Source organism: Diorhabda carinulata, chromosome 5 (assembly GCF_026250575.1).
Source record: "Diorhabda carinulata isolate Delta chromosome 5, icDioCari1.1, whole genome shotgun sequence".
Classification (NCBI taxonomy): domain Eukaryota; kingdom Metazoa; phylum Arthropoda; class Insecta; order Coleoptera; family Chrysomelidae; genus Diorhabda; species Diorhabda carinulata.
The window spans coordinates 28960941-28975931 of record NC_079464.1 but is presented as its reverse complement, the minus strand read 5'-3'; the positions used below and the strand labels follow the sequence as shown (position 1 = coordinate 28975931).

The 14991-nt window shown below is 29.8% G+C and overlaps 3 protein-coding genes across 4 annotated transcripts; 1 reads left to right on the top strand and 2 right to left on the bottom strand.

The window, feature by feature from the left end:
- Positions 1–1344: 1344 nt before the first annotated feature.
- LOC130894258 (protein phosphatase 1A) lies at positions 1345–7536 on the bottom strand. The gene is made up of 7 exons (XM_057800953.1): positions 7322–7536; positions 6907–7253; positions 5074–5330; positions 4762–5019; positions 4587–4704; positions 4400–4499; positions 1345–3431 (listed from the first exon to the last, which is right to left on the bottom strand). The coding sequence occupies exons 2-7, from the start codon at positions 7199–7201 to the stop codon at positions 3341–3343; spliced, it is 1119 nt and encodes a 372-aa protein (XP_057656936.1). The 5' UTR covers positions 7202–7253; positions 7322–7536; the 3' UTR covers positions 1345–3340.
- A 243-nt stretch (positions 7537–7779) lies between these two features.
- Positions 7780–13647, top strand: LOC130894256 (beclin 1-associated autophagy-related key regulator). Of its 2 annotated transcripts, XM_057800950.1 has the most exons (10): positions 7789–7924; positions 7975–8068; positions 8118–8400; positions 8455–8560; positions 8641–8957; positions 9018–9178; positions 10024–10183; positions 10769–10945; positions 10998–11124; positions 11176–13647. In XM_057800950.1, exons 3-10 carry the CDS (start codon positions 8204–8206, stop codon positions 11332–11334), a joined length of 1404 nt encoding a protein of 467 aa, XP_057656933.1. In that variant the 5' UTR covers positions 7789–7924; positions 7975–8068; positions 8118–8203; the 3' UTR covers positions 11335–13647. The 2 variants fall into 2 exon arrangements, with proteins under 2 accessions (XP_057656934.1, XP_057656933.1); XM_057800951.1 differs by lacking the exon at positions 7975–8068 and having other exon boundaries at positions 7780–7924.
- A 462-nt stretch (positions 13648–14109) lies between these two features.
- On the bottom strand, positions 14110–14955 carry LOC130894277 (uncharacterized). The gene is made up of 3 exons (XM_057800991.1): positions 14701–14955; positions 14409–14537; positions 14110–14348 (listed from the first exon to the last, which is right to left on the bottom strand). The coding sequence occupies exons 1-3, from the start codon at positions 14839–14841 to the stop codon at positions 14256–14258; spliced, it is 363 nt and encodes a 120-aa protein (XP_057656974.1). The 5' UTR covers positions 14842–14955; the 3' UTR covers positions 14110–14255.
- Positions 14956–14991: the final 36 nt, after the last annotated feature.

Sequence of the window (14991 nt, the reverse complement as noted above, 5' to 3'; positions counted from 1 at the left end):
CAAATCATTGATGAACTTTACAAATCATTATGGGCAATTCCAGATCATTGTGAAAGGTCCCAGATCATTTTGAAAGATAAATGTCATTGTGGAGGGTTACAGATCATCATAAAACATGCCAGATCATAAGAAAGGGATCATTGAGGGAAATTCGAGATCATTGTGAGAATTTTCAGATCATTAGAACCATTCCAGAGCATTCTGAATGATTTTAGATAATTGTGAAAGGTTCCAGTCAATATGTAACTTTATGGATAAATTGTGAAAGATTTCAAATCATTATGGAACTTCAAAGATCATTTTGGAAGATTTATAATTTTAACCAGTAACCTAATAGTACAATAGTATGAAAAAATAATAAAATTATTATTGAAAATAATATGCAAGTATCGAATTCTTTGTATATTAAACACTGTATACTTATTTCTTGGAATCAGTAATTATCTGTAATATTTCACTATACTTACTTGAAAACAACAATTTCAATAAAATTTCCTTGTGTTCTGTTATGATAGAACTTTATCACAATAATTACAACACCTTTTCACAAACATTACACCCTCTCCAAATCTTGTGGAACAATGATTTAACTTTTAAAATAGACGTTACAAATTTTGCAGCGCGGAGTTGCCAAATTTCTTCGTAGCTCTATAGAAATTTAAGAATTTATTTTATTATTAATGAAGAAATGAAATTTTCTAAAACTGTGGCCTAACCTTAAGAAAAAATAAATACAACTATACTGTTATCGAAGCGACAAGTCCACATTACTGCTTTCGATTCAAGTGCCTTTGATCCGGACTGACCTGATTCGGTTCGACAATGTCTAACTTATTCGACATAGTGTGAACACAGCTTTATTTTATTCTTATTAACAGGCAATAAAGAGTTTTATTATAAGTCCTTATTATTTGATTCGCCGTGACTAGGACGCAATGACCGAAGACTAAAATAAATTAAAAGTCAGAGTTATACTTGAATGTTTAACATGGCTACTTCCCTTGCACTTAATGCCAACGTATATAGACGATAGCCACAAAACATACCCAATAAGGAGGTCAACTTGCATTTAAATTTCAACAACACACAAATGTAGTTCTGCCACTTGCGTAATAAAAATGTGTCATTACTGTCAATGTCAATTGTCTTAGGGTAGGTTCTATTATTCCTTCACTTTTAATTCTATGGTTCACTCTGATACATAATATACGGAAATATATTCACAAAAGCGGAAATATAATTTTGTGGTATTCATTCAATTTCAAATGGAAAATCACAAGTGATAAAGCTCAATATTTATGATTTGAGGTATATGTCATAGGTGGTGTTTTGAAAAGAATCTCGTTTAATGGAATCAATTTTTATTTAAAAATATAATTTACTACTGTACACATATCTAAAAAAATCAAGGTCAATCAAAATATCTGAAAAAATACCTGAATACAAAGATATAAAGTTTGAAAATTAAGTTTTGCCAAGATGTTGACTGGCGTTTTTTGTGCATATTTGTAAAATTCATATCAAAAAAGAAAAAAAACGGATCGCCTCCAAGCCTGACAAAGTCGTATTATAAAAAAGTGATGTCGTTAGTCAAGTTCTCACACTCGTTCTGATATTTGTAATCACATCAGATTCCATCGTTTTTTTCCATAATTTCCATAAACGTCTATGGTTATTAATCCGTTTTATTGACATTTAACGTTTTTACTGCAATTTATCTTTAATAGCAGACATTAAAGGAGCTATTCACTACTATTACATCTAAACTACAAATTACACCGTTTAGTTCTTCGAGCTTCCCATAGATCGCTTCGCTGGTTCTTATCCGGCTCGAAGGACCAAATAATGTAATTGTTAGTGTTGGTTTTTAATTAGTTATTCTCTTTGATAGACTTAAAACAAGCTGTTCACTACCATTACATCTTCAAGCTGGTACTTATCCGGCTCGAAGGACAATATATATATATATAATATAATTGTTAGTATTGATGTAGTTTTATTGAACATTCTGTACAGTATGTACCAACAAATCCAATTTATTCATATTAGAAAATTATAATTATGAGAGAATAAACTGGATTCTGAAATATTTTCATTATAAAGAGAAGAAAAGGGTTGAAAATGATTTTATACCAAATTTTTATATGAAACAAACTTTTTTGCATGATGGAATACAAAGTTAAAGGGCAATTGAGACTTCAAGACGCGCAAATATTAGATAACTACAGGAGATGTTACAAATAAATTAGATTTTGAAATATTTTCATTACAAAGGAGAGAAAAGGATTTTATATCAAATATTTTTGTGATTCAAACTTTTTTGTTCAATATAATATAAAATTAATGAAGAATTATAGCGCGGTAGCATCAAATAACTACAAGGAACATTAAAAATTAGTACCTAGTACCCATGTGCAGCTCGGATATTAGATTAGACTCACCTAGTAATTTTATCCATCCATTGAGCAAAAAAAGTTTAATCTAGTCTAGTATTTCGGCTCACAAAGGATATACAGAACTGTAGTGAGGTAGATAAACCAAGGAAAAAAAATCAAAACCGGAGAGTAAGATTATAATTTGACCAAATAGGGAGAATAAAGGAAAAAATGTAGATGAAATGAAAAACAGTTTCCATAAACAGAAATAAGTCCAACCTAAAACCTGAAAGAGCCTAAAGAAAACATAGGAACCGTAGTTAAAAGCTATTTGTACAATAAATCAAATTTTGGGTCATTAGACAAAGTTATCATTAGTAATACCAAATGTATCTGATGTGATTGTTATCAGTTCTGATAAAATGATTTTATAGCAGTTTTCACAACCGAGACAATACCTTTCCGCCCGTGCGCGACAAAACAGGATCAAACCATAATTGCTCTGTATCGTCGAAACACTTCTAGCTGTAACTCCGTAATATAATGACTAGATACTTCCTGAACACTTCTCGTCAACTAAAACTCACCGAATGAAAATTTTGTATAAAATGTAGTTCTTTACTTGAACTAAATAATCATTTTTCGAAATTGGATCATTCATCAGAACGTTGTGTAACAACAGTTTTAGCGATTAAAGTGAAAACTAAACTAGCATCAACTTGAAGGCAGTGGGATGAATATTAAAAAAAATATCCTACACTAGAGTTGTACATTATTTTGGGCTGATCTTAGATATATTTTTCTCCTTTTCAACACATACCCTGTATAACTGATAAGTAACTCTTCTGCTCCATCTTCCTATTAGTTTTTTTGTTTAAATTTCTATTTCAACAATGAAAATGACAATTCAACTTACAGTAACAAATTTTGACGATAAGAAAAAATCAGTTCACAAAAAAAATATGTTAAAAATTAAAAGGAAAATCACAACTTTGACTTATAGTTTCCGCTTGTTCCGGACATAATTCCTGGAATACCCGCTCGATTAATGTACGTCTGAAATAAAAAAAATTAATTTATTGAGAAATGACCATCACATATATCATCGATGAAATCAGAAATGTGTGTTACTTCATGTTTATTTGAAATTTTTTGAGAAAAATATAGTTTTATATACAACTTTCATTATATTTTTTTTTAAATTTTTTGATGTCATAGTTATAAAATAAAAACTCAACATATGATAAGTGTTGATCGCTTTGACGATCCTGTGAGATTTAATACCATTTCAACCTACAGGATATGATGTCTTGTAATTCCATCATCTCATTTAGTTCCTTATTCAAAGTATTTTTCCATTTCTTGCCATTAGTGCTATGTCACCTGCATATACACTTATTTGTGCAAGTATTCTTTTGATTGCTGTCTATCATATTGTTCCTTCTGGAGCTTTATTAAATAGTTTTGTAGATAGTTCCCTATCTGACCCCTATTTCACTTCTATCTCCTCTGTTAAACCTTCTGAGATTAGTACTTTCTCTTTTGATTTTTCCAATGTTATATCTGTTAATTCAATAATTATTGTTGATACTTTCATGTTCCTTATTACCATTTCCCTTTCAAAGACTCGTTTAAAATCAATAAATAATATGTGTAGTTCTATGTTCAGTTCGTGACACTTTTTCAATGCTTGTTTCATAGAGTGTATTATGTTCACCGTAGATCTCTCACTTCAAAAACCCCGTTGATATGCTTTAAGTTTTTCTTCAACTATTTCTTTACCTTAATATTATGGTTAACATTTTGCTGTTTAAAAACATAATTCCTCTGTAATTGCTGCTTAAAATATTGAAATCACTTATCCCATTCTCCAATACTCTTTTCCTTGATTTTCAAAACTTTTTCAACTATTTAATTGTATGTATTATTAATAAAGATTGTATTAATGATTTCATCATTGGTTTTATAACTTAACATTAAAATTGACAAAAATGTCAAGTAAAACATGTTTTCGAGTAACTTACTTTGAGGCCCAGCCTCCTCCAGGTGGCAATCCTTCAATATGAATGGACATAAGACTATGGAGAATTTGTTGAAATTGTTTATCACCTTGTTCTATGACATCTGAAACATAAATAAAATCAGTTAACTATAATAAAATAATAACTTTATAGGTGTTTTAATAAAAAGAAACAAATAAATATGATATACCTTTAATGTGCCTCTCAATAGTGGCATCTAGTTCTTTTTCAGCCATCACAGCTTCCGGAGTCGGTTTGGGGGCACCAGGAAACACTATTAACACAATACTCATATTATCGCGACTCCCCTGTAAATTAAAATACAATTAGAGTTGTATATAAATGAAAAATTGAGAGAAATTTACCTTGTACAAACAGGTGTCAATAACTTGACTGGTAACTTCTTTAAGATTATCAGTAAGACATAATTGATGGTGTATATAAGCACACAACTCCTCGTTAGTCATGACATCCCAAATTCCATCACAAGCCAACACGAGGAATTCATCAGCCATATCATCCCTTTCTCTAACAAATATTTCCGGTTCGGGCGAAACAAGTTGCTCACAAGGACCCATTCCTTGTACATTTTTGTACTCAAAGTCACCAAGCGCTCGACTGACCTAATACAACAAATAGATCAATATTTTATGGTAACTTGTTGAGTATTTACTTACTGCTAGGCTACCATTAACCCTTTGTATCATTACAGAGCCACCCGCCTTCACGATACGGTCTCTCTCTGTAGGTAAACCAGGTTTGTGATCTTGTGTAGTGAAGACCGGTGTTTTATCACGACACAATACCGCACGTGAATCACCACAATTGGCTACATAAATCGACCTTGGTGAAACAAATGCACAAACCGCTGTTGTACCACTCTTATCTTCACCAGAAGTCATTTCAGGTAGACTGCGCATTTTATTGTCCAATTCTAAAATATATATCTTTAGAATGTAACCAAATATGACATTAAATTTACAATACAATGTAAATAAGAAAAGTATTGGAGTAGTTTACTTGAAAATACAATTTACAGCAAAATTAATTCCATTTTTTTAATTTGCTCAATATTTCAACGAATTTCAGGAAAAAAATTATAATATAAGTTGAAATTATTATATATTTTGGTTAATTTCAACCACTGTTATTAGAAATAAGTTTGGAACAAAATTTAAGAAAATGCAAAAAAAACTGCATTGAAGGTAGTTTGTTGTATCATTCTTTAGATTTCGATTTATTTAATATTTTCACTTTGACGCCCTCCTATATTTGACCCAATGAAGCTTTCTCAGCATGATTTGGCCTCCCTTAAAGTCGGATGCAAAATTTTTAATATTTGACTGCTGCAACTGACTAAAATAGGCCCATAAATGCATTCTATTGGATTTCAAGAAATTATCAATTTTTTTAGCTACAGTGAAAATATTTTCCAAAATGACAAAAAAAATTCTGGTAAACTTTGATAAAAATTATTTCAGATATTTTTGAAGGCTGTTTAATTTCCTACAAAATATCTATTTCTTTTTACTACACAATAATTCATTGAAATACATTAGAATTTAAAAAAAAACAAAAAATTCCCGTGTAATTTAAATGGGAAACCAAAAAACACATTGGGCACCTTTAAATATTGATATTAAGAGCTCAAAGTTTACCAGATTTCTTTTGTCATCTTGAACGATATTTTCGTAGCAGATAAGTTTTTTTTTGCTCCTTTCAAAAGGAAAAAAATGTACGACTTGTAGTTCTAGTATTGCACCTCCATTCAAATAGTGTCACAAGTCAAAAAATTAGAAAATCTTTTATTGTACCATTGGTGATAGAATACTTATTATTATTAATAAATTTTTAATGTTATGTAAATAGTTACTACTGTGGTAACTTTGTCCATTTTTGAGTTATCATCCCAAAATATGAAAAACGACAGAACTCATTTCAAATGCTTATTAGAATAGATTGTTTTTTTGACCTATGATAAGCACAAGCAAAAGTTCGAATTAAGTCAACAACAGCCTTTGAGTATTAAAAATATCTCTTTCAATAATCATTAATGCCAAAGCATATTATTGCTGATCCTCCACTACATTGTGCAAACCTTTTCTGTGCTCCTCTGTATATAGGGACACGTGGATAATTGCTATTCCATTCAACCACTAGTGAGCGTCCCAGTATGAATAATTTATTGAATTAAAGTTTTGGAAACTCTGTACTACTTAACTAGAAACAGGTAAAAAACTCAACTTGAGACTATAGGCATGGTTGTGATCTAAACTGCAATTAACTATATAGCTTATTCATTTTATATCATATAGTTTGTATTTGTCCAAAAATATTACAATTATTGTTGATAGTGAATTAAATATATTGCTTATAAAAATAAAATCTTGAGAAATAATATAAAGAACTAATTACATTCGGTAAAAATACCCAAAACTACTCTAATATTGACATTATAGATCAACATGCCAAAGTGATTTAAAAGTTAGATACATAAATTTAAATTTTACCTAAAAATCCTTTATGAATTGCCTTTTTAACATCATCTTGGAATTCCTCTGTGGCCATGATGGTCTCCAATAAATGTTCTGCACAATGGGCAGAGACATTTGCCCCGGCGTGACCATCAAATACCGCGAAATAAGACCAGTCCTTTAGCGCTTCGCCAAGGTTCATTTTGGCCATGTGAGCATCTTCCATTTCAACACGCCATCCTTGCATACTAGCAACCCCGTAACGAATTCCGTTGCCCACCCCATCTTCTTGATACTTATCTGTCTTTGGTTTGTCAAGAAAAGCTCCCATTTTGCTTTTTATATATATTGAGCTTCAAAATACTAACGAAACTTCATTTTATCTAACAAAAATTTAGAATCAGAGGTTAGTTATATCACAAAGATCAACTTTGGCGTTATAGATTCCTACCTATATTCCAGTAAAATAAAAATATTTAATTACTAGCAATTTTACAAAACATATTAATCTGCACAGTCTCAATGATTTTTTTCAGATCACAACATTAAATTAAAAATATGGCGATTTTAAATGTCGTTACTGTCGTTACGCTTGCGCTATGTACTAAAAATAGAATTTTGAGGATGACAACATTTTCCACCAATCATGTATACCTTGAAGGATATAAAAATTTCTTTTTTATCGACATTCTTTTGATTAGTGTTTTCTTCTTTTATTTCATTTTGGGACTTTGACACAAAATTCAACCACATAATATATATTACCTAAGAGTCTTCTTTAAGGTTACGAAAATAAACAGATACGTAAAATTAAGTGTTGTGCATTTTGAAATTATTTGTTTTGGATAAATTATTACATTATTGAAAAATGAATAAAACTAAACTTGGGGCTGGTTAGCGAGTCACATATATAAATGACCATTCCATTAAGACGGTAGCAGATTTTTTAAACAAAGATCAATTGCTGCAAAATTTCCATTTTTAAAAACTCTTGGGTTATTGAGTACACGGGCGTAATGTCATAATAGAGATAAAATTAGTAACGACCTAAATGGTAAGTGTATCATATTATCAATCAAACGTTAACCATCAAAAACTTTTTAGTCGTAATTAATCACAATTCACTTTTACTTTCAAATTTACCGCTATATGGAATTCATGCTAATGAAATATTAATGACGAATAAAATCAACATACTGTAAGTTTATTTACATTTTAAATTCAGCTACTAATTTAAATATACACAGGAATTTAGTGTTTAAATGCTGTAGAAAGCGTAAAAAAAGCAAAAAAGATGAATCATCGTAAAATTGAATGAAATTCATTATCTATTATGGCTACCACCAGTAGTTCAGAGGACAGTACAGCTCCCAGAGATTTCCATTTATCTTCTTCCACGGACAGTGGCAGTCGGTTAAGCCCTAACAGACAGCGTTGCCCTTTATGTCGCAAGTTTAGGAAAGTTTTTTATTGTAAAGAATGTATTCACAGTGGGTTATTTTACAGTTCCAAACAAAAGATTGCTGAAAGGTAAGTTTATTATTATTATTATTTGTTTTCACTTTGAAACATTTATATTTTCAGTTGTTTTGAAAAACAGAGAGCTCTATTAGAATTAGAAGATAATAAAAATACTTTAGAGAAGAACTGTCTTAAATTGTTGGATAATAGACGAAAATCTGATATATTGGTAGGTGATTTATGATTTAATATTCATTAAAAAGAAATAATAATTATTGTAAAGAAATATTTGCTTTCTTTTTATTGTAGAGTTCAAAAATAAGACAGGCAAAAGATAGAACAAAAATACTAAGGTTGGCTTTAGAAGAAAAGAGATACAGACGAACAATCAATAACACATCACTGGCAACGTTAAGGGATAAAAATGAAAGGGGAAGTAAAAGTTTACCAAAATACGATAACAAAGTTCATGAAATTGAATCATTTGTGTGTTCTAAACAAGAAAAAGTTGAGAAAACTAGAGATAGTGTTAAGGAGAAACAAGAAGAACTCAAAAAACTTGTCAAGTTGAGAATACAGCAACTTTTCAAATATATTTTTCCTATTACCATTGTGAATCCAAATTTGTAAGTTGATATATTTAAATAATAAAGGTTTGTATATATATCAAGTTCATATTTTTTTAGGGAAATTGAAAGATCTACTGATAGTATGGTAAATGCCTTGGCGGAGGCATCCCAATCTACTGATCGCTGGGATTATTCATATTATACAGGGGAAACGAGATATTGTATTGCAGGGCCTACATTACCAGTGTCAGGAAATTATTCTGCTTATAATATTTGGGGTGAGAACCTTTTACATTTTCTTGATAAATTTTACTTCTTGAAACTTTGCATATGTATTTTTTTATTTTGATAGAAAATTAGTTTTTAAAAAATTTTTTTCTTAATTCAGTTTTTATCAAAATATGTCATCAATCAAATAATTAGTAATTGCATTAAAATTTATAACATTGAACTTGACAGTTCTCTCCTTCCAAAAAAGTGAACCATTCCTAAGAATTATTTTTTCTTGTATTCAATTCCAGTACAAGAATTTTTATAATTGAATTATTTTTTTCGATATTCCATGGTTTGTTATTGCATTTTTTATTGTATTGATGACCTTTTAGTCTATTTTCTAAATACTGAGTTGTCTGTCCTATGTAAACAGCATCACGATCATTACAAGGTAGGGTCGCTGGGTAAATGGTGGGTCACTTTTTTTTTATTCCTCATAACTTAAAACTTATCAATCTGTACAGGAATTCCAATTTTTGAACAACACACTTAAACTTGATTCGTAGGAATTCATTTTTCTTTTTTAAATTAAGAAATTATAATTTTTTTATATAAATTATAGTAAGTTATCAAATAAAGGAGGATTTGACATGTAACAAACAACTTAAAGTAAATAAGCACTACTGCTAGTGATATAAATAGTCTTTTATTATCTTTTATATTTATTTAGACTAATTGTGATCATATGGCATATTTTTCACTTATTTTTATTTATATTTCTTAAATAAACTTCGCAATCAATTTTTTAAATAAATATTTGATCATTGTCTTTCTTCTGCCTGTAATAAAATATTATGTCCATACCTCAGTCTATCATCCATTATTGCATAATTGATTTTTAAAATTTTAGTTGCTCAAAATCAGGACGGAGTTCCTAATTCAAATATCGCCAGTTCAGTTGAAATAAATCCTGCTTATAGCATTAGTGCTGCACTTACATACACAGCACAATTAATTAGTGTTTTATCCTATTATCTCAACATCAAACTTCCATATAAAATGCAATATAGGTGAGTAATTAAAACATATGTCAAGTTTATTAATTCATATTTATATATTTTCTTCATTTTAGATTTAGTTTTTCATTCCAGCTTCCTCGACAAATCGCCTTCAAACTGATCCAACGTTCCCCATTCTCTCACATTTGTAAGTCTTCATGAACTTGATCAGTTACTGGATCTGCTACTTTTTCATCGATTTATATATTATTTCAGATCCTCCGCTTCGTTCATTTTAATTCCTCTATATATTCTTCTGATAATTTTTCTCTTAAAATTCTTAATCTTTCTTGATCTTTTTGTGTCATCATCAAATATTCAATGGTTGGTCTTATTAGTTGTTTTATTTCATACTGCTTGTTTCTTTTTTCTTATTTTTTCATCAATCTTTATGTAATTTTATTGTATCACCATCTTTTAGTGATTAATGCTTCTAATGGTAAAATTTTTTCAATATTTTTATTCTCATCTAGAAATATTTTCCGCTTTGAGTGAATTTTAAAAATATTCTCTCCGTTTGGTATCATCAGTGATTCACAAAATTTTTGTCTGTAAATCTATAAAAAAATCGAATTACTATATTATTTGTATTTTTAGTGACTATTCTGATACCTTCATGAACGAACAAAGATTCGCAAGAAGAACTGCAAGATTAAACGCCAACATACTCTATTTGTGTTTTCATCAAAAAGTCGATTTAACCTCTTTAAATTCCACAAAAACGATACACAATATTCTGCAACTCATCGAGAATTCAAGCACGGATTTGGGGTGGTTGGTATATTTCGAAAAATATCTTTTATTTGTTTAATTGAAATTATTATAGGGACGGTCCTGTACAGTATGATTTTAATCGAGCTATTGCTCTAGCACAGAATTTATCGAGTGATCTTAAAACTAACGAAGACTCCGATTCAGAAGAGGGAGATTCTTTCCCAGCAGAATGGGAAGCTGTAAGTATAATTTAAAGTTTGGAATATTTTCATTTTATATATTATTTGTAGGTACCGCATGTACAGTGTCCTGAAATATCTGCGGGTCCTGCTATTAGCCAAGCACCTCAGATGATCAGTACGCAACAAGCCAGCAGTATGGCTGGCGGTTTAGTAAACAGTGCTGCCGCCAGTATAGCGTCGATATGGCGCGGATTTACTGGCAGGTAGTTTTTGTTACCGTAGGTTTTTAAAAAATTTTAGTTATCAAATTGATATTATACAATTTAATGTGTTTTATATAAAAGAAACAACAAAATCATAAGTTAATTTTGTTCTTTATTTGTCACTTTTTATATGTTTATTCACAGTGAACAATTTGTATCTACCTGGAACCTGAAAAAATTTGTTTAAATAGTTTTTACTTGTGATTTTGAAGTCTTCGGTGTAATTTATCATCATTCACATTGTGAAGTGTCTAGAAACATCTAATCCTGCTTTTTTTCTGTCCGCCATTTTGATATTTGAAACAAAATTGTAAATAGAATGGTATTTGTGCAAATTTCATATAACTAACCTAATTTTTATTTCACTAAAAACATTAAATTTTCCTATAGCTACTGTTTCAAATTTATTTTCATGTCTTCAATACATGTTTTTATTTTTCCACAGTGTATGTTTGTACTGGCAGAATTGATTTATTTCATTTATTCTTTACTTTTAGAATCTCTTCACAAAAGTTTGCGTCTCAAGTAATATTTTATATTTGGATCAAGTTTTAAAGATTAAGAATAAAATAGACATTTTAAAACATCACATAGAATTAGTCCTGAATCCACTGTTTATCTGATCCTTTGAACGGGATATGAACTAGCAAGATCAAAGTACTAGTGTAATTGAGGTTATGGGTACAATATCAGGCTAAACCCACAAAAATTCAATATACACATAATCCAGCTGGTTGGTTAATAATTATATGTGGATTATTTTCACTTATCAAAAATGTGAAATGCTGGAACATTAGACACCACCATCCACAAACGAAGAAAACACCCATCACGTAACAAGACTTCAGACACCAAATAAATTATTCATAGAGAATTTCCCTTCATTACTGTAGAAGAAAAGGTGACCATAGAAGATATATTTCATCAGATTTAGATAAAATTGTATCGGTTATACTCATAGGCAAAAATCATATTCCATATTTGGGAAAAACTTTCGATGAATAGTACAATTTGCATTTTTATCCCCAGATTTCAGACTCCTGTCGATGGAGCTGGAAAACATCAACTAGAATGCGAAAAGGACCATACAGAGTGCTAAAATATGATATCGAGTGATATGTATTCACCCGATGAATAGTGGCCACGAAAATTTTCTATTACTAAAAGCAGTTGAGGACGTATTACTTCTGTAATCATGACTTGGGTCCTCGTTCATTTTTATATAGGATGGAATTCTTACCTCTAGATACCAACAAAAGATCGGATTAAGCATTTTGTTGATCAGAATCACACATAAATATCTCATTAGCATTCATGTATCATAAAAATCACTGATATATTATTAACTTAACTACAGTAATTTAATAGAAAAAAGTAGGTGAGTATCAGTGAGGTTTTCGCCGTAACGGTTCCACTGTTAGTATAATGTCGATCTTCACTACATCTTCATTGATTTACACCAGGCGTACGACAGTATCCTCAGAGACCTGGTGAAGTTTAGCGCCCCAAAGAAGTTGGTGCGTATGATTAGAATTACAATAAAGGTTTATTGGTGGGAAAATTTAGTTTAAAATCTACAGTCTCTGAAGACGATAACTTGGTTATCAAAACGCGTATCAGACAGTATAATTGTTAGTGTTGGTGTAGTGTGTTCAGTATGAATAACAACAAAGGTGAATAATCCAACTACGAAGTAGATTTGTAACGAAATTAAATCCTTTGTTATATGAACAAACATTAAGAATCGGATTGACCTGAAAGAGGATGTTTACAAGCGAAGGGATTTTCTCGTTTTCTTTATGACGTCTCACGGACTCACAGTCTCAATTACGAGTGTCGGTACACAGTTTGCTTATCATAAATTTCAATCTATAGTTAATAAAAATTGTTTTACGTTAGTAGTTTAAGAATTTTTCGTATGCATAGATTTTTTTTTCGTTTTTCGTATATTCTATGATGTTTCCCAGGTTTTTGACTACCGGAAATATTTTTTGATATGATTATAAAAATGATAGAATTTAGAAAAAATTTTTTTTGTTTATCCCAACCATGACGCTTAAAATTTTTTGAATTATTAAGTTGAATTTTGACTGGACTGATGATGTAGGTTATGGTCAAAATAAATAAGTTCGAACGTTGAATGCTATATTTTAATTTCAGCAGCTGAGACATGAATTTTTGACAATATAATTGAAATTTTGTAAATATTTTGTCTATTTCTAGAAACTGAAAATGTGTAGCACAAAACGTTGATTTTTGTATTCGCTTTGTATAAACGTGCCAATATTTTTTTATTACAAAATTTCCAAAAAGCAAGTAGCTTGTTTTACTTCATCCATAAATACCTATTTCTCTTATTCCTTTATTATTCTTATTCCAGTTTTCCCATTTTGGTAGCATCCTATCCATTAAAACCTCTATATGATTTTTCTGACAAAAATTTTCCATTTAAAAGAATTGACACAGTGATGTCTCAAAACTTTCCAAATTTTTTCTTGTTTTTTCCCCAAAACTTATTGTGTTCATATTTCTTCAAAACTCTACAAATTTTGTCCTTTTTCCCTCAGAATTTTGCATTTTATTTCGTTTTAATCTCAAAACTTTCCAATTTTTTCTCATTTTTCCCCCAAAAATTTCCAAATATTTTGGTTTCCCTCTCATAAATTTTCATTTTTTCTTCGTTTTTTCCTCAAAACTCCAATTTTTTTGGTTTTCCAATTTAAGAAATCTTATTTTCGAAAACTGTTGGTATAAAGGACAATGATGAAGCCAAAAAGAATGTAGTTGAATTGAAATTTTATTTGTATTCATTTTCATCTTTCCTTATACATAAATTTTGAAGCTGATCGAAAACTTACCACCTAGAGTTAATGTACAAAAATTGAAAGTAGCCTAAAAATATTTACAGAGTGAATCATAGGAGTATTATGAATTAGTAGCTTCATCTAATGTAATTTCAGACCATGAAGGATCAGCTAAACCATGTAAGGGACATTCAACAGGGCATCTACCATTACTCTAAAAAGAAAAGAACAATGATAAATGAAGGTTACTATAATGTGAAATTAAAATATTTACATGATACATTTGATGACTTCGGTGTATTGCTTGACTTCTTTTAATTTTTTTAAACAATTTATATTGTTCTTCTAACCTTATTACACACTCTTCACATATCGTTTTTGGTAAATTATCATATTTTTTAAGCTGAAAACAATTTCATTTCAATACTTTTTCAACTAATTATATCATTACATTAATTGAATTTATTACCTAATACAATTATTTGGTTACAATGTGTAAAAAATTGGTAAACTTATGTATTTCAATTTTATTTATTATTAGATAACACAACACACAAAATACGTACTGAAATAGGCAGTAGTCTAATTTTCTTGAGGAGATCTAATTTTCTAGCCCTTTCACTATAAAGATGAATTACTACTTTTTTTTGTTCTGAACACAACCTACAAATGAAACCTGTTACTATCGCTTTTGCCGTACTTCCCATTTTTACGCGTTTGAAAATTTAAAAAAAAAATTACAATTAAAACTCTATATATTAAACAAATAATACTACATAAATGCTTTTGACATTAATGTGACAGACGTCAGCTGTTTTTATTGACAAATGGTAGGGAAAACTTCGAGATTATTGACA

What these genes read in the sequence shown, in the direction of transcription:
- LOC130894277 (XM_057800991.1), bottom strand. Translation starts at nt 14,841, where the DNA reads ATGGGAAGTACGGCAAAAGCGATAGTAACAGGTTTCATTTGTAGGTTG. An exon ending in TTAGACTACTGCCTATTTCA is followed by an intron (nt 14,538 to 14,700) that starts GTACGTATTTTG and finishes AATTGTTTTCAG; the next exon opens with CTTAAAAAATATGATAATTT. An exon ending in GAAGTCATCAAATGTATCAT is followed by an intron (nt 14,349 to 14,408) that starts GTAAATATTTTA and finishes TTTTCTTTTTAG; the next exon opens with AGTAATGGTAGATGCCCTGT.
- LOC130894258 (XM_057800953.1), bottom strand. Translation starts at nt 7,201, where the DNA reads ATGGGAGCTTTTCTTGACAAACCAAAGACAGATAAGTATCAAGAAGAT. An exon ending in GGGTTAATGGTAGCCTAGCA is followed by an intron (nt 5,020 to 5,073) that starts GTAAGTAAATAC and finishes TTGTTGTATTAG; the next exon opens with GTCAGTCGAGCGCTTGGTGA. An exon ending in TATTGAGAGGCACATTAAAG is followed by an intron (nt 4,500 to 4,586) that starts GTATATCATATT and finishes TTTATGTTTCAG; the next exon opens with ATGTCATAGAACAAGGTGAT.
- LOC130894256 (XM_057800951.1), top strand. Translation starts at nt 8,204, where the DNA reads ATGGCTACCACCAGTAGTTCAGAGGACAGTACAGCTCCCAGAGATTTC. An exon ending in GACGAAAATCTGATATATTG is followed by an intron (nt 8,561 to 8,640) that starts GTAGGTGATTTA and finishes TTTTTATTGTAG; the next exon opens with AGTTCAAAAATAAGACAGGC. An exon ending in CCATATAAAATGCAATATAG is followed by an intron (nt 10,184 to 10,768) that starts GTGAGTAATTAA and finishes TTGTATTTTTAG; the next exon opens with TGACTATTCTGATACCTTCA.